The sequence below is a fragment of the Heloderma suspectum genome, chromosome 5, assembly GCF_057233095.1.
Source record: "Heloderma suspectum isolate Gila_16-S chromosome 5, 16-S_ref, whole genome shotgun sequence".
NCBI lineage: Eukaryota > Metazoa > Chordata > Lepidosauria > Squamata > Helodermatidae > Heloderma > Heloderma suspectum.
The window spans coordinates 129,825,713-129,850,350 of NC_139462.1; the positions used below are offsets into that span (position 1 = coordinate 129,825,713).

Genomic DNA, 24,638 nt, shown 5'->3' on the forward strand with positions numbered 1-24,638 from the left:
GGGGACAAACCGCTCTGCCTACGAGGCAGAGGGGGAGGGGAGTGAGGTTTCTCTGGCTCAGAGCTCAGTTCCCAGAAGCTGAAAAATCCTATGGCTGTCTAGACACTGTCTAGTGGCTATAGGATTGTGCCCTAAATCAGGGAGGTTGAATGTAGTAAAAACGAACATTATCCCGAGGTTATTTTAATTTTAAATTTGCCGTACAACTATTTGATCAAATGCTACAGCAATGGCAAAATATGTTAACTCATCTGGTCAAAGAAGAAACCAAAGGTTGGCAACAGGATTGTTTATGACATTTGGGAAAATGGTTTAAGAATCTGTGACATCAAGTGGTATTATGCTGCTTATTGCTTGGTGTGGTTTAGGCTGTGGTTGAAAGAATCAGAATGAACTTATCTTTGGGGAAGATGTCAGATCTAAGATAGTACTCAAAGATCTTGTAGGGACGTCTCAATCCAGACAACAAATATGGTAATGATAATTATATAATCAGTGGCATGTAATTTTGCATGTGAGGGATAGATATAGAAAGAAATTGGCAACCACCTAAGTCTTCAATCATCTTGTTCATTATATTTATATCCCACCTTCTTCCATCATGGTTACCTTCGGTTCCCTCCAACCATTGTCCAGACCCAGACCTGCTTAGCTTCAGGAAGGTAGATGCCTAATGTGCCTTCATACACATTATGGGTCCATGGTGTGCTGAACCCTTCAAATTGAGAGACTTTTAGGGAATTTTAAGTTATGACAAAAATATGGCCTGGATAAATAGAACAGCATGTTTGATAATTCAGTGTTTCTGTCTTATGATCAAGTCTCACATTTTATGAATGGGAACCTTTTGTCCCCCCATAGTTACAGAGAAGGTAGTTTTAATAACTCAAAACAGAACTATAATATTAATCAGGCCAAGTGAAGTTTTGAATTCATGATGTGTATGCAAAGAGGGAAATGACTTTCTGGAACATATTTGACTATATTGAAATCAGAATTACATGGAGAGAAATCATATACACGTGAGCAGAGTAACAAAATATATAACTGCAGTTAGCTAGAAATTTATTTTTAATGAAGGTTCCTTATTTTCTATAGCTTTAAGATGGCCACAGAGGCATATAACCTCTTGAAAGGTTTCATAAAATCTATAACACATGGGCATTGCCAGGCAAACAGACATGATTTATTCCTCATGTAGTGGGGCTGAACCAAGGTGCAAAGCTTTGAGAAAGTAGTAGTGCAAAAAATTAATGATTTTTTTTACACTTTTCATCAGTCTGTACTAGTGGAACCTGGAATCTGTCTGCTCAACGACGTTAAGCCTCTACATCCCAAACATTTTCATGCATCTTTGCTGCCAGAATGTTGCTAGCAAAACATGGAAAATAAATTCGAGCCCAATAAAAGCAGAATGGTAAATAAAGACCAGGAACAGTTAATTATTAAAAGCAGAATGGAATATAAAATCTAGGAACAGTTGATTCTTGTCATACCAGCTTTATTTCAGTGGACAATCATAAAAAAGCATATAGACCTCTTGTAGCAGACTTAATGAAAATCCAGTATCTAGTCTTGTGTACTGATGAACATGTCACGAAAGCTTCCTTTGGAATTTTTAGTGTATGCCTTCTAAAAATGTTATATATAGGCAATATATTATATACACGTGCGCACACACACATATTTTATCGTTTTTGCTATGTAAACTTTCATAGAAAAGTATTGAATAAAAAAGGAAAATAAAAAGTTAAATGACTAATCACTTTTCTGCCCAAGGCTGTTAATCTCTGTGTCTTCTTTCAGTTTTGTTGCAGAATTGAGATCCAAGCTGTACACAAAGAGCTTTTGCTTTCCTGCTTTTCTGCTACATAATCTCTAGGTGGCACTGTACTATAGCAGAATAGCACAAATACACTGGCGCCTTCGCTTTTAGAAATAATACCCTATTTTCCCTGCTCTAAAACTCCCCAGAAAAATGCTCTTAAAAAACAGAAGCAAAACTGGAGGATCACATCGCCCCAAGAACCCATAAACAACTATGAGTAAGGAATCACGAGCGCACAATAAATGTGCCATACAGAAAAGCTCTAATTTGCAATTAAAACCTTAAAATCTCATATCTTTAGAAATATATAACAAATGTAAAGCTAAAGGCTAAAGGTATACTCTTACTAACCCGAAGCATCTTCACATAATCTAAACTGCCAGAAAGAGCCATTTCAGATACATTTTGGGTGGGCACAAGAACAGCTGCCAACCTGGGGTGCTTGCCCTTCAGCTCAAACTTTAAAACTGCTATAACTCAGCCATTTTTTGCAAGGCAGATTCTCCATGCCACATAGTAGGTAATAGGAAAGTTAAGTTGATTTTATAATGAATAGAATTTTCAGGCTTTATAATACCAGAATGCTGAAAAAGTAACTCGCCTTAACTATAGCTTTATAATTATGGTTAAGTATTAAGTAAATAATATGTGACTTCTGGCTTTATAATACAAATGGTAAAAACTCTTAAGTGTGGGCAGCGTTTTCAGCCCTGAGAGGTGCATGCAGGGCTGGGTGGTGGGTTGGGGGCTGCGTATATATGCGCACACACACGCAAGGATGGCATCACTGGAAGTGGGGTGGGGAGCTAAAGCCTGTTCCACCAACCGCCCCACCCCTCCTAGTGATCCAGGCTACTTTAGGGTCGCTGGAGGAGGGGGAAACAAAAGCCTGATCAGCTGGGCTGTGGGGAAAGTGGGTGGGGCTGCAAGGAGTCCAGTATACAGATTTACATAAATGCACATGGACCAGATGCCAGTGCACTGCTTCACTTCTCTTCCCCTCCAACTGCCTATCCTGGTAGCAACTGATGCTGGATGTGTTTGAATTGCAGCTTTATCTAGTAAACATTCTGTTGTTGTTGTTGTTGTTGCTGCTGCTGTAAACTGCTATGGTTTTTTTCCGAACACAGCAGTGCAGGCCAGGCGATTGCAGAATAAATTAATACAACATTCAGCAGGTGGAGAAGAGCTTTGCACAGTGTGTAATTTGGAGGGTTGAGGCTAAGGCATTTGTCTTTGGTACGTGAGCACAAGATTATTACAAGCATAAGAGTCTCCCTGCACCAGGGTAGGGTACAATGACAGTTGTAATGCTCCAGGCTCTAGCGTGGTAAAGGAAATTTTCCATTGGTTCCATTCATAGGCCTAAAGAGAAAAGAGGGAAAAGTCTAAGTTTATGCCACACTGTTGACATGAATTCATAAATGAGTTTGGTAAAAAGATAGAATTTGTTTCCATAGAGTCACTGATCAAGCCTCTTCCTCGGCCATGTTTCCACAACAACAGAAGGAGAAGCTAATGGAGGAGTATCAGATTGTTTAAAGAGGAATCAGCTTTGCTGTGAGCAGGGTTCCATGAGCAGATTCTCTGCAGCAGTAAAAATTGCTTCAAGAACATGCTTCCCGGTGGGGGTAGGGGTTGGATTGAATGTCATTTGACTGGCAGGGGCTGCCCAACCTATAAGAGAGGCTCCCCCCTCCCGCTTTCTCCTTTCCCCTGAAAATCCAAAAGCACCTTTCAGGAGCAAGCCTCACTGAGCACAAGGGGAGTTACTTCTGAGAATACAGTAATGGGTTTGTTGTGGAAAAGAGCAGTAAACACAAAGACAGAAACCAGCCCCCATTGTAATCCGCAAGATATCTATAAGGAAGCTGTGAAGTACTTTCTTCCTAAGGCAATTATTCAGAGCCTTGAGATCACACTTAATCACACTTAAGGAACTGGACTTTAAAATGTGCCATTTCCATTGAGGGGGAATCTCTGTAAGTTCTGATGTGGGCATTCAAAGGCAAGCCTCATTCAGCACAATGAGAGTTACTTCCGAGGAGACACTAATGGGTTTGTTGTGGGAAAGAGACCAAGACCAGCCCCCATTTTAACACACAAGATCTCTATAAGGAAGCTGTGAAGTAGTTACCTCCTAAGGCAATGAATCGGAGCCTCAAGATCATGCTTAATCGCATTTAAGGAATTGGGCTTTGATATGTGCCGTGTCATTTGGGGAGCTTCTCTGTTATTTCTGTGGTCATTGAGAGGGCAAGCCTCATTCCACACAATGGGAGGAAACTGGGGTCATGGTGAAAGGCAAACCCCTGGGCAGGGCTAGCATACCCGAGGTCAATGTGGGGGTTTGGGCACACAGCAACTATACCAGGGAGAACCCAACTTGAAGAAAAGAATCTGATTTTAAGCAGTCTCAGGAAATCCGTTTTTTCCCTGATAAGTTCCAGAGCGGCCGCTGGGTTTATTTTATTTATTTATTTATTTTATTGCATTTATATCCCGCCTTTTTTCCTCTTGCAAGGAACCCAAGGCGGCTTACATTATCCTCCTCCTCTCCATTTTATCCTCACAACAACAACCCTGTGAGGTAGGTTGGACTGTAACGACCTCCAAATGCAGAAGTAAATTGCTGGTGGAGAAACCCCCCTGTTTTCAAGGAGGCATGGCTAGGCAACACCGTTCATCTCCAGTACTTAAAGATTCAAGGAGACACAATCCCTGTCATTTATAAATATGGCAAGATTTATCTCAATTAGGTACTCATTCTCATTTTAAAATATGTAGCGCTAGGCTTAAGAAAAGTAATGCCTTTTCTGGCTCTTACAATATAGTCGTTCTAGTAACACACTTTTTAAACTCCCCTCTCTCAAAGACAGTTCCCCAATTTTGTCATGATGCTGTAGGAAAGTGGATGCCAGGGAGGCGAGGCACCTTGTCTAGCAGCGAGGGCATGGAGGGGGGTGGGACTGTAAACCCAGACGTACTACTGCTTGGGGATCCAGCCAACCTATGGCTAGGTGTACAGCTTGCCACTGATGGAGGAGAAGTTCCCCATAAGATGCAAAATCACGTTTGGGGGATGCTTTGTGATCCAGCACTGCTTCTGGATGTTCACTGACTAAGAACACATTTTACCAGTTCAGGCAGGTACACCAGCTGTGCTCTGGAGAAGACAGATCTGGCCATGGTCATCCGTAACTTAGTAGCTTCTTCCAGACTGGACTACTGTAACATGCTCTATGCTTGGCTGGTGCTGAAAAGCATTGGGAAACTTGAGTTGGTCCACAAGGCTGCTGTCAGATGGTTGGCTGGGGCTGGACGGACAGAGCGTATGACTCCGGTACTGTCCCCTCTCTGCTGATTGCCCATTCATTTCAGGGCCCAGTTCAAGTGCTGATTCTTATTTTTAAAGCCTTAAGTGACCTGTGACCTGGGTACCTAAAGGACTGCCTTCTCCTCTTTCCTCCTTCCCGTATACTCTGATCAACAGCAGAGGTCCTGCTCCATGCTCTCACCTGAACGAGATGCAGCAGGTGGGAATGAGGAACAAGGCCTTTTCAGTCATGTCACCAATGCCCTGGAATACTTTCCCCAATGCCCTGGAATGCTTTCCCCGGGGAGCCCACCTGGCCCCATTGTTACATATGCCCCACCATCTCATAAAGATGTGGCTCTTTGGGGAGGCTGATGGCTGATCAGGTCCTTTGGGTGCTTCTGTGAAGGGTCCCTCCCACCACCCTCAGTTCTTGATTTTATTTTGGTTTGGTTCTTAGTTTATTGCTGTTGGTTTTGGTTGTTTTTAATTTTTGTGGCGTTAGTTGCCTTGAATTCTCTAGAAGATGACAGACAGGATGTAAAACTTCTAAGTAAATCCCGAAATACTAATTTGTGTTACAAATGCCTTCCATGCTTAGGACAATCAGTTCTTAACAAAAATAGCATGGAAGAGTCTCAAAGGTAATGTAAACCTTATGTGAATACACTAAAGCTGGGTCAAAATTTTCAGCCCAGCCCCCCTTTTTCCATTGGTGGGGAGAGGGGGAGTGAAAAGAAAACACCTCAAAGATTTTGGGTGGGAGAATTGGGGATATGTGGCAGACAGTTTCTGGATCAAGCTTCTAGGATGCAACAGTAAATTAAAGTCTAAGAAATAAAAGCAAAATGAAAGGTGTTACAGTTAACATGAGAACTTCTGTTCTCTTGAAATTGATGCCATGAAGATTTGACTCCTCTTGTAGAACTTGTACACATCTGCCAAGTCATTAAAATGTCTAAAAAAATTAATTGTGTTTTAATATATTTGGTTCTGTTATAGTTTTTATCAAGTTTTATTTGTGAATGTACAAAAGACGGGCATGATAAAGGACAAAGAAAGCGGGGACCTAACAGAAGCAGATGAGATTAAGAAGAGGTGGAAAGAATACACAGAAGAACTATACAGGAAAGATCTTAATGTCCCTGATAGCCATGATAGTGCGGTCACTGAACTTGAGCCGGACATCCTAGAGAGTGAAGTCAAGTGGGCCTTAGGAAGCATTAGTAACAACAAAGCTAGCGGAGATGACAGTATTCCAGCCGAGCTATTTAAAATCCTAAAAGATGATGCTGTTAAAGTGCTGCATTCAATATGCCAACAAATCTGGAACACTCAACAGTGGCCACAAGACTGGAAAAGGTCAGTTTACATTCCAGTTCCAAAGAAGGGCAACGCCAAAGAGTGTTCAAACTACTGTACAATTGCGCTCATTTCACATGCCAGCAAGGTGATGCTCAAAATCCTACAAGCTAGGCTTCAGCACTATGTGAACCGAGAACTACCGGAAGTACAAGCTGGGTTTCGAAGAGGCAGAGGATGAAATTGCTAACATTCGCTGCATCATGGAGAAAGCAAGAGAATTCCAGAAAAACGTCTATTTCTGCTTCATTGACTACGCTAAAGCCTTTGATTGTGTGGATCACAACGAACTGTGGCAAATTCTTAAAGAGATGGGAGTACCAGACCACCTTACCTGTCTCCTGAGAAACCTGTACGAGGGCCAAGAAGCAACACTAAGAACCAGACATGGAACAACCGATTGGTTCAAAATTGAGAAAGGAGTACGACAAGGCTGCATATTGTCGCCCTGCTTATTTAACTTATATGCAGAGTACATCATGAGAAACGCCGGGTTGGATGAATCACAGGTCAGAATTAAGATTGCCGGGAGAATTATCAACAACCTCAGATATGCAGATGATACCACCCTAATGGAAGAAAGCGAAGAGGATCTAAAGAGCCTCTTGTTGAGGGTGAAAGAGGAGAGTGCAAAAGCTGGTTTGAAACTCAACATTAAAAAAAATGAAGATCATGGCATCTGGCCCCATCACTTCCTGGCATATAGAAGGGGAAGAAATGGAAGCAGTGACAGATTTTATTTTCTTGGGCTCCAAGATCACCACAGACGGTGACTGTAGCCATGAAATTAAAAGACGCTTGTTCTTTGGGAGGAAAGCTATGGCAAACCTAGACAGCATAGTAAGAAGCAGAGACATCACCTTGCCAACAATGGTCCATCTAATCAAAGCTATGGTTTTCCCAGTAGTAATGTATGGCTGTGAGAGCTGGACTATACGGAAGGCTGAGCGCCGAAGAATTGATGCTTTCGAACTGTGGTGCTAGAGAAGACTCTTAGGAGTCCCCTGGACTGCAAGGAGGTCAAATCAGTCCATCCTAAAGGAACTCAACCCTGAGTGCTCATTGGAAGGACAGATACTGAAGCTGAAGCTCAAATATTTTGGCTACCTAATGCGAAGAGAAAAGTCACTGGAAAAGACCCTGATGCTGGGAAAGACTGAAGGCAAAAGGAGAAGGGGACGGCAGAGGATGAGATGGCTAGATAGCATCACTGATGCAATGAATATGGACTTGAGCATGCTCCGGGAGAGAGTGCAAGACAGGAAGGCCTGGTGTGCTATGGTCCATGGGGTCACAAAGAGTCAGACACGACTGAACAACTGAACAACAACAAATTTGTGAATGTAAGCCACCTTGAGTGCCATTTTTCTTGGTAGAAAGGCAGGGTACAAATCACTCAATTAATCAATTAATCAATCAATCAATCAATCACTCATTAGCTCTAAAATTAACTGCTGAAGACCAACAAAATACAACATTGCAAAACTAATGTAACCTTCAATCCCATTCTACCCATGGGATTTCATTCTAATGGGACACAGGATGGCTGCCTGAAAGACTCACCTTTTACACCTGCATATTCTTCCTCTTCTTCTTAGACCTTCAGTTATAAGTTTTGGAAACAAAAGAGTAAGTTACTTCATTAGTACAGGCGATGTTGCAGTGTTTTGCTCTTATTAGCCCCTTCATCTCTATTTGAGTTCATAATGATCTTGTATATACCATTATTTTTTTGGGGGGGGCACTTGCAGCAAATGAGTGAGGCTGAGGAAGGAGTACTTTCCTCCAGGTAAGTTTGTTCACACAAATTTCATGGGCAAAGTCTTCAAATCTGGCTGCAAGAGATTTTCTACAATCTCCTTAAAAATGTATCCACATTTGTTTATATCCTGGATCTTACTGGTTTTATAAGTTTTGGAATTAGGGCAAATTTAGTTTCTATTCTCCAAGCTCCATCACTTTTTTTCTTTATGAATTTACTAGAACATTTTCAGATGAAATAATTGTTAATACAGCATGAATGTCATACGTTTCAACCTACTTCTTCAGATGCTAAAGATGGCAGAAAGCAGTATGGAAGTAAACAGAATAGGTAATCTCAACCATGGGTATCTACAGGAAGTTTTTCCAGGGGGCTGGAGCAGCAAAGTATATACATATGTAACTGGCATCAGATAACAGGTCTACCAATTCTGGTAGACATGGCGACTGAGGCCTGGGCAATAAGTCTACTGAGATGGGTAGATTGGCCCCACAGAAGACTGATCTACTCTTCTGTTTACTCTCAGTAGGCAGTCCTGGGATCTGGACAATGCCTTTCCATTTGTGGCTGAAACCGGTGGCTCTCCCACCCTGCCGCCCCACCCGTCATTAATTGCACTGCTGCTACAGTTACCTTCACAGCTCTCCACACTGCATTTCCCTGAAAAGATCCAGCTCACCAGGAAGCTGAGTAACAACACCTCCTATGTTGGATTCTACAAGGGCCAGAGACTTGCTTTTTAAAAAAATAATGAAAACTGGGAATCAGGGTGGCACCTATAGGCCTCCCTGCTCTCAATAATCATGCACCCGGGTATTTTAGCCTTCCAGGATACTCTAGCCAGGACCTCAAGAGGAATCCAACTTCTAAGTTAGATTACTGCAATGCGCTTTACGTGGGGCTGCCTCTGAAGATGGTACAGAAGCTACAGCTTGTGAAAAATGCAGCGGCCAGACTGGTAACAGGGACAAGAAGGTCTGAACATATAACACTTACTCTGGCCCACTTGCACTGGCCGTCTGTATGTTTCCGAGCCCAATTCACGGTGCTGATTTTGACCTACAAAGCCTTACACAGCTCGGGACCACAATACCTGAGAGCATGCCTCTTCCAACCTGTATACTACATTTGTCATCTAAGGCCCTCTACCAGGTGCCTCCTCTGAGAGAGGCTTGGAAGGTGCAACAAGGGAGGGGCCTTCTTGGTGGTGGCTCCCCAATTATGGAACGATCTCCCCAGCGAGGCCTGCTTGACGCCAACATTATCTTTTTGATGCCAGGTTAGTACCTTCCCCTACTCTCAGGCATCTGGCAGCATATGGTAAGGTTTTTAATTTGGGTCTTGGATTTCTTTTTGTCGATTGTTGAAATTGTTTAGATATGTGTGTGTGCTCCCTGACTATATGTTTGTATGTACATTTTTTTTATACTATGTACAATATTGTATTTTTAAGGTTTTTCATCTTTGTAAACTGCCCAGAGAGCTTTGGCTGTTGGGTGGCATAGAAATGTAATAAATGGATGTTGAACGCAAGAAGAGCCAGGCCCCTTCTGCTCCCACGCGTTCCCCTGCACCCACCTCCAAGGCCAGCTGCCTCCCTCTAGCAAATGGTAGGCCTGGCCCTGCCCCAAATGCTGAGGTTTGGTCACAGTCCCTGAAAGAGCCACACCAGTTTATCTGAACAGGAAACTGGCGGTGGCTGTTGAAGCGCACCCTGGCTTATCGTAACAATTCAAGAAAACAAGACAACAACGTTTCAGAGAAGCAGAGACATCTGTCTTGATCCCACCAGGTCCCTACTGAGCCACTGAATTACAAGGCTTGCAGTACTCTTTTAAGTAACTCTTAAAACCAAGACATTTGTTTTTCCCTCATGTAGCTGCTCCAGGGATTCTGTTTTTGTTGGTTGTTAAAGACTGCAGCTATGCCTTAGCCTTCACTTAGGCCACAATCCTATGTGCACTTACCTGGGAGTAAGCCCCACTGAGCACAGAGGGACTTACTTCTGAGTCTACATGCATATGATCACGCTGTTGATCACACACATATTTTCTGTACCAGCCCCCTCCATCGGATATCACTTCTTCATTTGTGGTCATCTCTAACAGGAATTGCAATGTCCACAGAAAAACTGCTCATTAATCAGTGGCTAAAAAAATGAGCCCTCTCAGCCAGATCACCATTGACATGGACGTGTCCAGCTGGTACTCTAGAACTGTCTGATTTGGCCAACTTTTGCCTAGTTTATCCATTGCCTAGTTTATCAGTAGCCAGACATGTGGCCTGCACACTGTACTATATGGTGTTCTCCATGTTTCACATCCAGCCTCTTTAAAGCCAAAACCTGGTATTGTGCAAAATAGGTCTAGAAATGAGCTTTTGGATGAATGTGTTGTAATCCCTTTCATCCAAGCTCCTTTGCCCAAATCTTTAGCAGGACTTTAAAATACTTAAAATCATATACAGTGATCTTAATTCTCCTTTGTAGCCAAAATGGCACCATCCACACACAGGAGGGAGGGGCCCCCCAAGTGTGCAGAAATACAAATAAATAAAATATATTTAGGAAAAAACCTCAGGAGGGGGGAGATCCCTAAAATAGGCCCATGAGGACTGAGCATGCTCAGTGGTCACAGAATGCTGGCTGACTGTTGGAGGCCGGGGAGGCAACCCAAGGGGGAAGACAATGGAGCGGGGTGTTGGGAATGCTGTACAGAAGCATACCGGACTGCAGACTTGTGCCACAGGTCCCACTTGCCGCTCTCTCGTCAAGCTGTGGACATGTTTGTGAATTCACCAGAGATCTGTTTTCAATTAACCAGAATTTCAGAAGTGTCTTTGTGTGCATGTGTGTAGAAAGATTTGTTTTCTGGACTCTTCTGTCAATACAGCAATGTATGGAAGAGGCGTAGTTATTAAGGGAGAAGGAAGCAGGCATGTTCCATAGACAGGTGGTCTTGGTCACTATGAACAAAAAGCTGAGGATTATAAAGAGATGCCCTTGTGAACACGGCCTTTAGATTAGTCCATATACAGTATATCTAGTTTTATGCTAGCCCCTCTGCCCTGCCCCACCTCCCACTCCCAACCATCAGACAGAGCTGAAAGGAAATTCTCTTACCACAGCACACCGATATGGTGATCACCACAGTTATCAGCAGAACGACACAAGCACCAGCTAAGGGAACCAAGATGTACAGCTCACAGGGTAACTTCAGATTACATGGATCTGTCTCTGCAGAAATGACGCATACTAAAAATGACTCCACAATAGTCAATAACAAGCTTTTTTTTTACAATTGGTAGCCTTTCAGTTTTTGATCCTTTCCTTCATTCCCTAGCTTGTTTCTAAGCTCCACTGTTCTCATGGGACTTAACCTTGGCTTGCACCATTTGGAGCAGGAGTTGGGCCACGATCATTCTTGAATGCCAGACTACAGGACATAGTGCGCTTTCCCTCACTCTTAGGATCTGTGTTTGCTGGGGGTAATTCCAGTCAGCAGTAGCATTGTGTACACAAGAAACTTTGACTGGGATTGCACCACACGCCAACCCATCATGGGTTGTCTTCTGGAACAGCCCACGGTGGGTTAGCATGTTGTCCGAATCCAGACAGCTTTCTGCAGGGTGGGTTATTTTTTTTGGGGGGAAGCCCCATTACCCATCGGCTGTTGTAGAAGTTGTTTTTACCCATGATGGGTTGGTGTGTCATTCGAACCTGGGCATGCCAGCCCAGTGTGGGTAAAAAGGGCACCAGTCAACAAGCAGCTTAGCAAGAGTGGCAGAAACCCCTGCCGCTGTTCCCAACTGATCATGGCCAAGCTGCTTGCAGTGCCCCCTTCCCTTGCCAGTGACAGCCCCTCCAGCTGTGCCCAAATGTCACTTTGGCCACTGGCCCTTCATCCAACCGATCTCCGTGTCCTCACTCCCATCATGATCCCAACCGTGGTTGGAGCCCATTTAAATTCTGTTTTCATACAAAAACGGGGCTGGGGAATTTTATTTCACATTTTCCCAGCCCTGTGGAATGTGTGCAAATGCTCCCTTAAAAAAAATTAATTCACAGTCTCAAGCGTGCAACTCTGACTGTCAGAAATGTATAGGCTTGCCTTGCCTGGACCCTTGCATGCTTGAGCTGTTAAGCCTACAAAGTAACAGGCAAGGTTAGACGGTATAGAGGCTGGTTTGACAGCCTTTGACAGTTGACAGGTGGGGAAATGGGGTCATCCCCAGGGTTCAAAGGGTTGCCCTGAACCTGGATGGTGCTCTGCTAAGAATCCCCACTTGTCTGAGTCCACAGCAACTGTTTTTCAGGGTGGCCCGACATGCCACCCAGTTTTTTGCTCCCAAACACAGTGACTGCTTCTAGTCTGACAGCTGCCAAACTAGAGGCAGTTGCTGAAATGGGGGGGGGGGCCGGAGTGGGGTGCACTTTTCTATGAAAAACCTTTGGTGCCAACTCAGGGAGGGGATCGCCAAGGATTGGGACAACCCTTTAAATCCTGGGGATCACCTGGGTAAGTGGGGGGATCTTGAGCACTTTGACAGGTGGGGAAAAGTGCTTAAGATCATGTACCCCGGTGATCCCCAAGGTCTGAAGTGTTGTCCTGACCCTTGATGGTACTCCCCATCTAGTCCACCCCTCCTTGACTTGGCAGCAAGCTCGGGTCCCCTACTCACCAGGGCTCCCAGTTTGTGCTGCGGTGTGGGTGCTGAGCCAGAAAGGCTCTGAATGGGGGGGGTCCGAGGCGGCAACTGGATGCTCATGGCTGCCCCTCCCACAGCCCAATCGGTGGCACTGGCTGGGCTTGCAGGGGGCGGGGCTGCAGGAGCAACCTGGAGGTGTGAGTTTTCTCTCCAGTCCCCTGCTCTGCTACTTCGAGGGGCCACGGCCTCCTCCTTACTCTGCTACCTCAGACTTGCCCAACGCACCCACCCCTAAGTAAGGTTGCCTATTGCTATGGACTGCTGTCAGCCGCCAGCTGACTAGGCTGGGAAGGAATTTTACCTGGGGAACAATTGCCTCATTTCACGGGGTTTTCACCTTCCTCATAGCAATGTAAGTTGGTTGAAAGGTCAATTCTTAAGCATCACTGTCACAACTTCACTGTGGTTGGCATTGGGCTGGATCCAAGCCAAGGGGAAAGGGGGTACACATGCCACTCCCCTGCAGAAGGGGGGTCCCTGGGGGTGGGCATGCTGGTGCCACTCCCAGGGGAGTGGGGGGGATATGCGAACAGCGCACGCCGTGGCATGCTCAACCCCATGCTCTGGACAAGACCTCCCCTTTGGGGCCACCCAGCGCTTCTGGCTGGATCCATGTTGTCCTGGCAGTGACCTGCGGAGCTCCGCAGGTTGCTTATCTCAAACAGCTATGAAAAGGTTGAGAAACCTTTTAAAATTCCCCTGGAATTAAAAAGGGAATCTTACAGTACCATCCGGTTGAAATCTTGGACGAACAGCTGCTTTTGCGGCGCAGCAGAAGAGCTGCAATCTAGGGTCAGTGGCCGGAGTATCATCTACTGAATGCTGTTTGAAACTCCTAAGCAATTAGGAGACTGCAGGACTGGCGAGCACCAAAAAGTATTTGTGAATTTAAACTACCAGCAATATCTGGGGACTGGCAATTAAATCTAATTAAGTGTTTGTTTTTTTCTGTTTCTGCAATTATACTTGCTTGTTGTGCTTCTGGAAGTGGAGGATGGCAGTAGCAAAGGGAAAAAAGAAAGGTCTGGGAACGCCACCTCCCCCCCCCCAAATTGCTCCCCCGGCATAAGTTTCTAGAAATGCCGGAGGTGAAGAGGAGTTGCTTGCTTTGATAAAAACTATGTCTTCTCAGCTATCGGTGCAGTCAGAGAAGCTTGAAACAATCCAGGACACAATCACTGCCCTCCAAGGGGCTGTGGATTTAATTAATTTCTCTCTTCAAAAGATGGAAATGAAGGTTAATGCACTCAAAGATTGAGTTACTGCTAATGAAATTGCTATGCAAGCGTCTCACAATACTTTGTCTGCTCGAATTTCCCAATTGGAGGCTTTTACACACAGAGCGAATCTTCGTATTCTTGGTATTAAAGACTTGGCTACTGATATATGTTTGGCTGAATTTATGGATAAACTTTTGCATGAGTTACTGGTTTTGCCATCTGATTTTCTACAGGTTATTGAGCATGCATATCATGTTCCTGGCTCAATACATGGCACTAAAGGAACTTTTGGGACAGTTATTGTTCAATTTTCAGGAGTTTCTACAAAAAATTATCTTCTGTGTCTGGCAAGAGAACGAGGTGAGCTGCGGTAGGGACCAGCAAATGACAAGATTATGCTCTTTCCTGATTATACTAAAGAAATTGCTGATAGAAGAAGGCAATTCACCAAAGCGAGAAGTTTGGCAAAGCAAAATAACCTGCAATATCATATTAAATATCCTGCTACATTTTGCATTCTTTTTGAAGGCCAGATGAAAAAGTTTTTAAATCCTGATGCGGTTGAATCATTTCTCATTGCTGTTAATATTAAAACAAGGGAGCCTGCTTTGTCAGCCTCCAGAGTTGGAATTTAGCCATTTCTACTCCTCCTCTGAAGCCTTGTTTGGGGTTTAGCTGATAGGAAATTTGCCAGATTAAATGTCTGCATATTTCTGTTTTCTTTCTCCTTTGTGTGTTATATTGTATAAATTCTCATTGGTGTGTGTATGTGTGTGTACACATATAAATATATTTTTAGATATGATATTTTTTAAAATAAATATATGGTTTGTTTTTACTTTTTACTTTTTATCCTTCTCTTAAATTTCTTCTTCTTCTTTTTAAATTATCATTAATATTAGTATTACTATCATTATTATGGAATTATGATTATTATTATTTCTTGTTGGTTAAACTTTTAATGTTTACTAATATGTGTCAATGGAATGGTAATATATAGTTAATGGAAATAGATTGTTTGCTCCCATTTATTTGCTATAAGACTGAAGTTATAACATTGAAAAACAAGGCTCACCATTTATGGAGCAGCGGATTGAAGATTTAATAATACCTGCAATGTCTGGAAGACTGCTGTATAGGTATAATTTGCAATTAGACTTATATTTAGATATTTGGTTTGCTTTCATTGAAGCTTAGATATATATTTGTTTTCTTTTTCTCCTTCTTTTGCTTTCCTCCTTTTTTTTTCTTCCCCAGAATACTGTAATGTTGGAAACGGAAGATTTTGACAATGTTGTTGGCATTGTTTATTTCACTTATAGAAATAAACTAAATATAGATTAAAAAAAAGAGAAACTGTCCTAAGCATCACCACAAAATGGCTACCATAGGAGGTGTGGCTAGCCACACAGGGCAAGTAACCTGCCCCAGAGACTGAATAAGTGGCAGAGGTGGTGGCTGAGCCCCACTAAACAATCCCTTTGAACCCACAGTTCTCCGTGACAATAGAAACTGATTTCACTGAAGGCAAACTCTTTTCTCTGCCTCACCTCTCTGCTAGCCAATTTATTCCCCGTATCTCTTTTTATCTCTCACGTTTTCTTGGTAGCTGGGTATGCTGCAGTGGAAAGCATTAGCCTACAGCCACCCAGCACCTTCATTTCCTAAGAATACCTCTGAGCCCTCGTTGGCATTCATGGGAAATAAAGGTGGCAGTGGCTGGAGGGCCCCACTTTGCTTTGAAACAATCCCACCTGCTAGCAAGAACATTTGTTAATATATTTTTTAAAAAATAAGTGGGAGGGTTTGGGTACCTTAGCAGCTTCCAAGGAAGGTGTCTGGGAGCATTAGGCAAAGTGAGACGGGGGCCTCAGGCAGCTGAGTTTGGGTGTCAGGAATGGGCAGCAAATTGTTAGTTTAATTTGTTACTATTCGTATTATTCCCAAGGAGAGGTGCTTATGGGGAAATATCTCAGATGCCAAAATGATATGGCCAACCCCAGGTACTATGAGCCTTGACTTGAGGAGTGGGGCACCATTGCTTTCTGGCTCAGTCACCAAAATCTCTTGGCGGGCCCTGAGAAGTAAGTTCCATTTATTAGTTGTGAAACTGCAAAGAAGTTGGGGGGGAGGGGTGGGTTGGATCATCTCAAATTCTACTATTGTGAGAGAAGCTGGAAGCGGGGAGCTCTCGTCTCAACAGCATTTGTAGCATCATCTCAAATATGTCCCTAAATAGCCAAGAATCTGGTCATTTATTTAACACATGTATATCCTTCCTTTCCGTAATAGAGCTCAAGGAGCTAACAATAAATTTAAAGCTATAACGTTATAACAATAAAACAGCAGGAAAAAAATAGAAAATGCAAGCACCTATTAAAAACAAACTTCATTGGACAGTTTCCAAAGGTAAAACCAATTCAGTTAAAATTCATTCATGCCTCAAAAGCATTCCTAAAGAGGTCACCTTGAAGAAACCATCACAGAACCACAAACAGGAGAAGAAAACAGTGAGAGACCCAATCCCTGACAATTATACTATGTTTAGATACGTTGTCTGGCCATGGGACCCCTCTCTCCCTTTCTTCCATACTAGCTGGAACCCCACTATATTTCAAATCTCTTATGTTTCACTTGAAGCCTCCTATATTTTTTAAAAAAAACACTTTACCAATCTGGCACTGCAATGAAACAGACCCCGGTTAAGTCACAGTTTAAACCCCTCTCTCCCGGACTTGTATTTAACAATAACTGCAATTTAATGTTAAAAATATGACATGTTACTATGGTGTAGATCAGCCTTCCCCAACCTGGTACCCTCCAGGTGTTTTGGACTACAACCTCTGGCATTCCTGTTCACTGGCCATGCTGGCTGGGGCTGATGGAAGTTGAAGTCCAAAATATCTGGAAGGCACCAGGTTGGGGAAGCCTGGCTTAGACTGAAGTGGTACAGCACTACAGCTACGCAGCGATGGTGTCTGGGATCTGTAATGACCCACTACATTAATTGCTACAGGGTCCTGCAGACCCCCAATATTTTACTGATATGTTTTTTTAATTGAACTCAAAACCTCCTGGAACTATGAATTTTAAAAGTACTGAATATTTCAGACCTCTTTATCTTAAAAGCGCCACTAACATAAAATATTGTGTCAGCTCCATGTTTTGGGTGTCCTTGAGTAAGATGCCTTGAGGGCTTCCGTCACTGAATATTCCCACCTCCTCCTGGCTTCTGTCCCCACCACCCATTTACTTGCCCTGTCCCTCTGGGCCCAATCCACACCACTGCCCAGAGGGAGGGGCAAGGAAAGTGGAGGCTCCTGCTCCTGTTGCTGCTCAACTGCACAGAGCAGTAGTGGTAGGGTCAGGGTGCTGGGGGGGGCAGTGCACCCCCTGCTGGGGCGTGGGCAAGATGCTGGACCTCATGAAATAGCGACCGCGTGATAAAATAAGAGGTTTATCATGTTTCAAATGATCCCAGTACCTTGGAAGGCAGTGTTTTCTTTCCATTCACTTGAATTGTGGGGGGAGGGGAGTCACTAAACCAATTTTTTAAAGCCTCATATTTAAAAACAAAAAACAGCAATGGGAGGAGGACCTGAAGCAACACAGTAGAAGTGCTCCTTATTGTATCAGTACGTTCTGTATGTATTTGTCTATTTCTTTATTTATTGCATTTATTTCCACCTTTCCTTCAGGATGGAACACAAGGGTTCCTAGATAGCCCCTTAACTAGGGGCATTAACCAGACTCTGACCTACCCGCTGCATCTTGTACTTTCTCAGACCAGAACCTGGGCTTGAAGCAGCATGGGTTATAAAAATGGCTTTACATATGTTTGTACGCTTTGGGGTCAGTTATGGTCCCAGATTTGTAGGAGTATTAAGGAAACATACCTGATGCCGTGAGAGGTGGACATTTCATGGCTGTTACCGGTGAAACCTGGCGTGTGACGGAGGGAGGCACAGGAGGCGTGGGAGAAGGCTCTGTAAACAAAATAAAGATGGGCCGTAGCTAGGCTTAGGGCTTGAGGGATGGACTCTAATCATCCTCTTCCCACTGGACTCCACAGTTGTGGCCTGGGAAGAACAGGAAAGCAACCTGTCGGAGCACCTGCCTCACCTTTTAAAACCTGAGATGAGAAAGGTCAAGAGAGCTGACGGGGACTCTTCAAACTCCCTGCACAGGGCACCAGCTCTTGAACCAGATGCAGAAAGAGAAGGAGACCTGTCCTCGCCCCCGTACCAAGCCCCTTTCTTATTTGAAAGACTGGAATGGTTTGGGTCTGTAGTACTGTGTAGAAAGGAGACTGAGTTGATAGTGGCTGGGGGCAGAAGAAAAGGGAAACTCCAGGAAAAGACTATCCTGGCCAAGAGCAGTCAACAGCTAAGGGCAGGAAGGTAAGAGAAGGGAGGCGCCCCACTTCACTCTGAGGAGACATCAGGAAAAAGGGCAGGAAAAGCAACCAGTCTGGCAGAGGGGGCTCACCACTCGCAGCGGGCATTACACGCTTGTGACGGAGCTTACTTGGCAGGTGGACTTGGAGGCCTGAGCTGAAGAACAGGAATTGGTTGCGATGGAGAATGCAGTAATAGGTGCCTTGATGCTCCTCCTCGAAGCTGGGAATAGTTAGCTGGTAATAGTTCCCAATGTTTTCTGCAGTGTAGCCTTTGATGTTTTCTGGAGTCAACTTGGACCTTGCAGAGACATATAAGATGAAGTGGGTCGTGTGGTCTGTTTTCTGAAGGACCCAGAACACCCCAGCATCCACGTAGCTGCTCTCACACTTCAGGTCCACTTTTGTTTGAAAGGCTTTGGGGGTCCGGCCAATTATGCTGATTGCCACCCTGTTTGTTTGGGACCCAACACAGCCTAAAGGGAGACGAAACACCCCATTAGTTTGTTCCCCACTTGCAGCCAAAGATTATGAAGCGTATTCTCATTGATCACTTTTAGGCATCTCTCTGCTGACTGGCATTTTGCTGATATCCCGAAATGTAAAGTTGTACAAAGGCAAAGGTCTTGCCCTCTCATGCATATGAGCAACATGATACATACTCGGACGGATTAACGTTTTAGGGTGAAGTCCTTCATTCCACTGAAATGGACGCCTCAGCCTTAAACAGCCCTAGTTTGGTTTGACAGTTTGTATGCCTGATTTTTTAATTGTATTTTACTGTGCCTTACTAGTTTGTTAGCCAACTTGGAATCATGAATTTATGTTGAACGTGTGGGATATAAATGATACAAGATTCTGGCCAGAACGCGTAAAACCACTCCAGCAGCTGTGACGTAAACAGTACTTTGTAAGTTAAAAACAGAATAAAATACATCAAAAATTGCTTGCATGATTCCTTATGTATTTAATGTATGATGCCTCTCCTTCAAACATAGCTGAGGTGATGAAGACCACAAAAGAATATCATGAATAAAATCCAAATAAAGGAAACAAGCATTGTGGCCAAATGCCAGTTTTCACTTGTCACAAAAAAATAAAAATAAAAGTCCGCAACAATCTTAGCACGTGCGAAATGGGGCTTGCTCGTGCCTTCGGGGGCTGCAATTCACCCTCTTTCTGTGAGAGCGGCATAAGCCCCTTCAGCAAGCATGGTTGGGGAAAGCACAGTTGCTGTGCCTGCAGCACAGGTGGCTGCCGCTGTACCCTGACCACATCATAGCTGGGTCCTAGCAGCAGCAGGGGGGCAGAAATTGTGTGATAGTATCAACGCTGTGCCCTGCGTTCCAAAGTGCAGAGGATCACGGGGGGGGGGGGTGTCCTAATCTAGTCACATTTACAGTGCTTCAAAAAGCCCATCAAACAAATAAAAACCTCAGCTACGTTTATTATTAAACAGTTATTAATTCTAAGAACATAAGAATTTTAGATCAGAGCAAAGGCATATCTGCTGCAGCTTCCTATTTCCCACACTGGTCAACCAGATGTCTCTGGGATCCAGGACAGGAATGCAAGAGCTCCCTCTCGCTCATGTTCCCCAGCAAAGGATATTCCGAGGCATATCCTCAGGCCCTGGAGGTAGCATATTGCCTTCAGGACTGGTAAGCACTGGTCATTAGTAGCTTCCCTGAATTTGCCTGATCCTATTTTAAGCCATCTATGCTGATGGCCATCACCACATCTTGTAGATGTGAATTCCATAGTTTAGTTATGTGCTGTGTGAAGAAGTACTTTCTTTTGTCTGTCCTGAATCTCCCTGCATTCAGCTTAACTGGATGACCCCGAGTTCTAGTATTATGAGATACAGTCTTGCTTTACATTCATTAACTGATTAAACATACATATTACAGTACTTCCAACACATGCCATATTGCAAGGATCTTTAATTATGACAGTTCCTCCCTACTGAATTACACAGATATACCATTTATTATTTGGAACAATAATCTTAAACATATTGGCCACAATCCACCACAGAATTCAGTGCGCTGAAATCCACTGATTTGAATGGGCTTCAGCATGCCTAATTCTGCACTAGATTGGGGCTACTGTTTAACAGCTTACACACCAGCCAGCCAACAAATCCTCACAATCGGGGCTGAGCATTATTTCTCAGTCCTTTTAAACAGAGCTTCTTGCTGATCTGGAAAACCTCTTGTGAGCACATTTTATTATGTTCCTCCATCAAGTTTTGTGTCAATGTCATAATAGTCGATTCTCTTAAAAACTACTCTCCGTCACTTTAATATACTGTTCATATGGCAAGAGGGCTACTGTTTGTCATTAAGATGGGACGCCTGCTCCTGTTGGAAGTCTATTTCTAATAGGCTTCTTTGGTTTTTAATTTCCAGAGGGGCAGCCAGTCTGTGGCAGCAAAAAACACATCTCTTTGCTCTTTTCATTTTTAATCTATTCAGTGTATTTGGTTCTCTTTTTTATTGCTGTTAACTAATTTCCTCCTTTTTTGCTAGTTGGTTGGTTTGAGCTTCTGGCCAGATAGTTCTGTTAGGGTTACATAGTCAATTCAAAAACCATACAACAAGCTCTGTGTGATTTTAAATTTGATTCTCCACACTAGCCTCCCTGCTTCATCCCACAAGGCAAGCAGATATTGCAACTTAGAGGAATTTCAAAAGATTTTGTGTTATAGCAGGGGAATCTAGTAATCAAAGAAAAGAAAGTCTAAAGTCTTGCTGCACAGACTGGAGACCTGAATTGCATTCAAATTATTATTATTATTATTATTATTATTATTATTATTTCTTCAAATATAACTTACTTTAAGGGGGGAAAAGATCTAAAGTAGTAGTACCATACTCACCAAGAATTAGACCAAGGAGCCATAGGAAAAAAGAAATTCTAGCCATTTTCTGCTTTTGCAAGCTGCCTCCAGCGAAGGCACAGGTGAGCAAGTGTTAGTTTTATGGTTATTGAAGTAGCCCTGCTTAGTGGAAAGGATGTGATGTCAGCCACCCACAACCCTTAACAGAAGAGGTTTGCTCTTTCAAGCGGACATGGATTGAACAAGAAGAACCGTAATTTTTTATTATAACTATTATTTGCAAATACAACAATAACAAAATGTGTGTGGGGAACAAAAAAGAGAAAAAGAAGATAGAAAAAGAAAGAACATATCATAAAACATATCCATACACAATAATCCTTTACATCACCCTTAATATTAAAGAAAAATGAGGGGAAAAGAAGGATTTCACACTTCCATTTCAAATATATACATTAATATAAGCAGTCCATAAATGTAAATAAGCATCCATACGAAACTGATGGCTGTAGGAGATAAGTTCAAATGTAGCAACAGCAGCAAGATCTTCATTCCATTTAATGAAAAGTGGTGGGTGTTTATCCATCCAAACTTGAAGTATAAGTCGCTTTGCAACTGTAAAGGCTGTCAGTATCCCCTTTGGCTGTCCAAAATTTAAAATGTAATTTAAAAGTGCATGGACATTGCTATTATCACAATTTTTCAAGAACAAAATGTATAGCAGCAATGCCTTCCAACCAAAAAGAAGGACAGGCCCACGTCACATGCCTCAATGAGGCATTGTCCTCATTACATTGCCAGCATCTGGCAGAGCTAACCAGATTCTTCTTAACAAGCCTCTGTGGTTTCCAATATATGAAAAACATCAGTCTTTGTTGAAACAACCTCAATTTTAGATCAACAGAAATAGTGCATATGGAAGGGAGAGAAACTTTCTATTGATTTGACTGTATAGAGCATTCAAACTCCTTACTGCATTTCTCTCTGACATTTTGCACATCTACTTTATTACATTTCAAAAGACTTTTAGAAACGGTTATTGCAGGTGTAGCTTTTTAAACAATTCCTCCAGCTGTGTGAGAAGCACTGAAGCTCTCATCGCTGATGGCCTGTATATGGATGCCACCAAATGTTGTAGCTGAAAGTACTGCCAATTAGCACTAGATGGTAAACTATATGTAATCCACAATACTGAAAATGGTAAAACTCATTGTCTGATCCTATTAACTGATCTAAAATATAATTCCACTATCGGCCCAACTCCTCCACATCAATGGCTGTCTCTCTACTTTCAAGACTGGATTCTCCCATGAAGTTAATTTAGCATGAGAATATAGCTCAAACTGTAGCTAACAAGACATTGCATGCCAAGTCTCTCTCGCTGCTAAAATTGTTAGTGGAGCCATTCCTTTCTTTTTAATATACCTAAATCCTAACGCCAGCCAGAAAGAGGTGCCAAATAATTTGACTGTAAAAAAAACACATGGAAGGGTATGTAAAGAAAAGGCTGTTTTCCAATAATTGGCATGAGTTAACAAATTATGATATAAACTAAGATCTGGAAAATTAAATCCGCCTTCTTTGATTGACAACTGCATCGTCTTCGGTGAAAAACAGGGAGGAGACCCCCACAGGGGCGTTGCTAGGTTCTTAAAAGATCCGGGGCACAGGCCTATAACACAAATTTGCATGGTCCAAGTCTAAGCACACCCCTAATATGTGTGTGTGTGTGTGTGGTGTGCATGTGGTGTGCTTATAGATTCAATACATACATCCATAAGAAGTGTGCACTGACCCCCTCACACACACTTCAACTCAGACCCCAATTCAGCATTTTGGAAAACATCTCGCTTCTGCTCTGGGCTCTGGCCAGTTTGTAGTCAGACCACTTCAGCTCAGCACCAAACCTGAGTCAAGGTTTGGAAAAATGGGTCTTTATGCTTCCTGTTGACTACCATGGGAAATTAGAAAAAAAATGTAACTTTTTTCTCTTGTCAAAACTGGATGATAATTTCAGGCATAGTTGCCCCCAAGAAGGGGATTACACCTGCCCAATGTCAGAAAAATAGGTGCAGGGTTTATATTTTGATTTTCTTTTAAAGAGAACTGCCAATAACATTTTTATTCCTTGGAAGAACTGGATAAAAATTTCAGGATTCATTGCCCCATCAGAGGAGATCATGTCTGCCACATTTCAGAATGATAGTCTAGGGATGTATGAAAGGCACTTACCTGGTCCCCCAGCTTGCTTCGTGGTGGGGGGGAGGCGCTTCGGTTCTCCCCCCGAAGTTCAGGCTGGGGGGGAGGTGCCCCGCCTTACCCGGCCAAAATTCAGGCCGGGGGGGAGGCGCCCCGCCTCGCCCGGCCGAAATTCAGGCCAGGGAGAAGCGCCCTGTCTCCCCGGCTGTGAAATACAAAAGTGAAAAACAAACAAACAAAACACACCCGTGATAGGCTACGTAACGATTTACATAGCCTATCACGGCTAGATTTCCAAAGTCAGCCGTGATAGGCTACGTAAATCGTTACGTAGCCTATCACGGGTGACTTTGGGGGAAAAAAAAAAGCATGTACGCAAATGGCGGCGCCCATGGGCGCCTCCATTTGCATTCCTTATTTGGTCCCGGGTAGTTTATGTAAAGATTTACGTAGACTACGGCGAAAATAAGGGTAACGCAAATAGCGTTGCCCTTATTTTCGCCATAGTCTACGTAAATCTTTACGTAAACTACCCGGGACCAAATAAGGAATGCAAATAGAGGCGCCCATGGGCGCCGCCATTTGCGTACGCGCTTTTCCCCCCCCCAAAGTCACCCATGATAGGCTACGTAATGATTTACGTAGCTTATCACGGCTGACTTTGGAAATCTAGCCATGATAGGCTACGTAAATCGTTACGTAGCCTATCATGTTTTTTTTTTTTTTACTTTATTTTGTAATGGCGGCGGCAGCAGCCGGTCAGAAGACCGGCCGCCACCCCCGACCCCGCCGAAACGCCACCAAAACGCCGCCGGGACCCACCACTGAGAGGGACATTCGAGGGAGGTAAGTCCCATCCTGGGGGGGGGGCGGGGGGGGCGGAGAATTTCACCGCCAATTTCGGGGGGCCGAATGCATTGGCATTCAGCCTCCCCGAGATTCGTGGAGAAATTGTCCACCATCCCTATGATAGCCACAGCAGGTTTTGTGCAAGGGTAGCCTTGAC

General features: G+C 43.5%; 1 protein-coding gene across 1 annotated transcript; it reads right to left on the reverse strand.

Annotated features, from left to right (window-relative positions):
• Positions 1-1,484: 1,484 nt before the first annotated feature.
• CD8A (CD8 subunit alpha) lies at positions 1,485-21,545 on the reverse strand. Its single transcript, XM_084857450.1, has 6 exons — positions 21,473-21,545; positions 18,723-19,067; positions 18,092-18,181; positions 11,390-11,503; positions 8,070-8,106; positions 1,485-3,193 (listed from the first exon to the last, which is right to left on the reverse strand). The coding sequence occupies exons 1-6, from the start codon at positions 21,516-21,518 to the stop codon at positions 3,151-3,153; spliced, it is 675 nt and encodes a 224-aa protein (XP_084713576.1). The 5' UTR covers positions 21,519-21,545; the 3' UTR covers positions 1,485-3,150.
• Between the last annotated feature and the right edge of the window lie 3,093 nt (positions 21,546-24,638).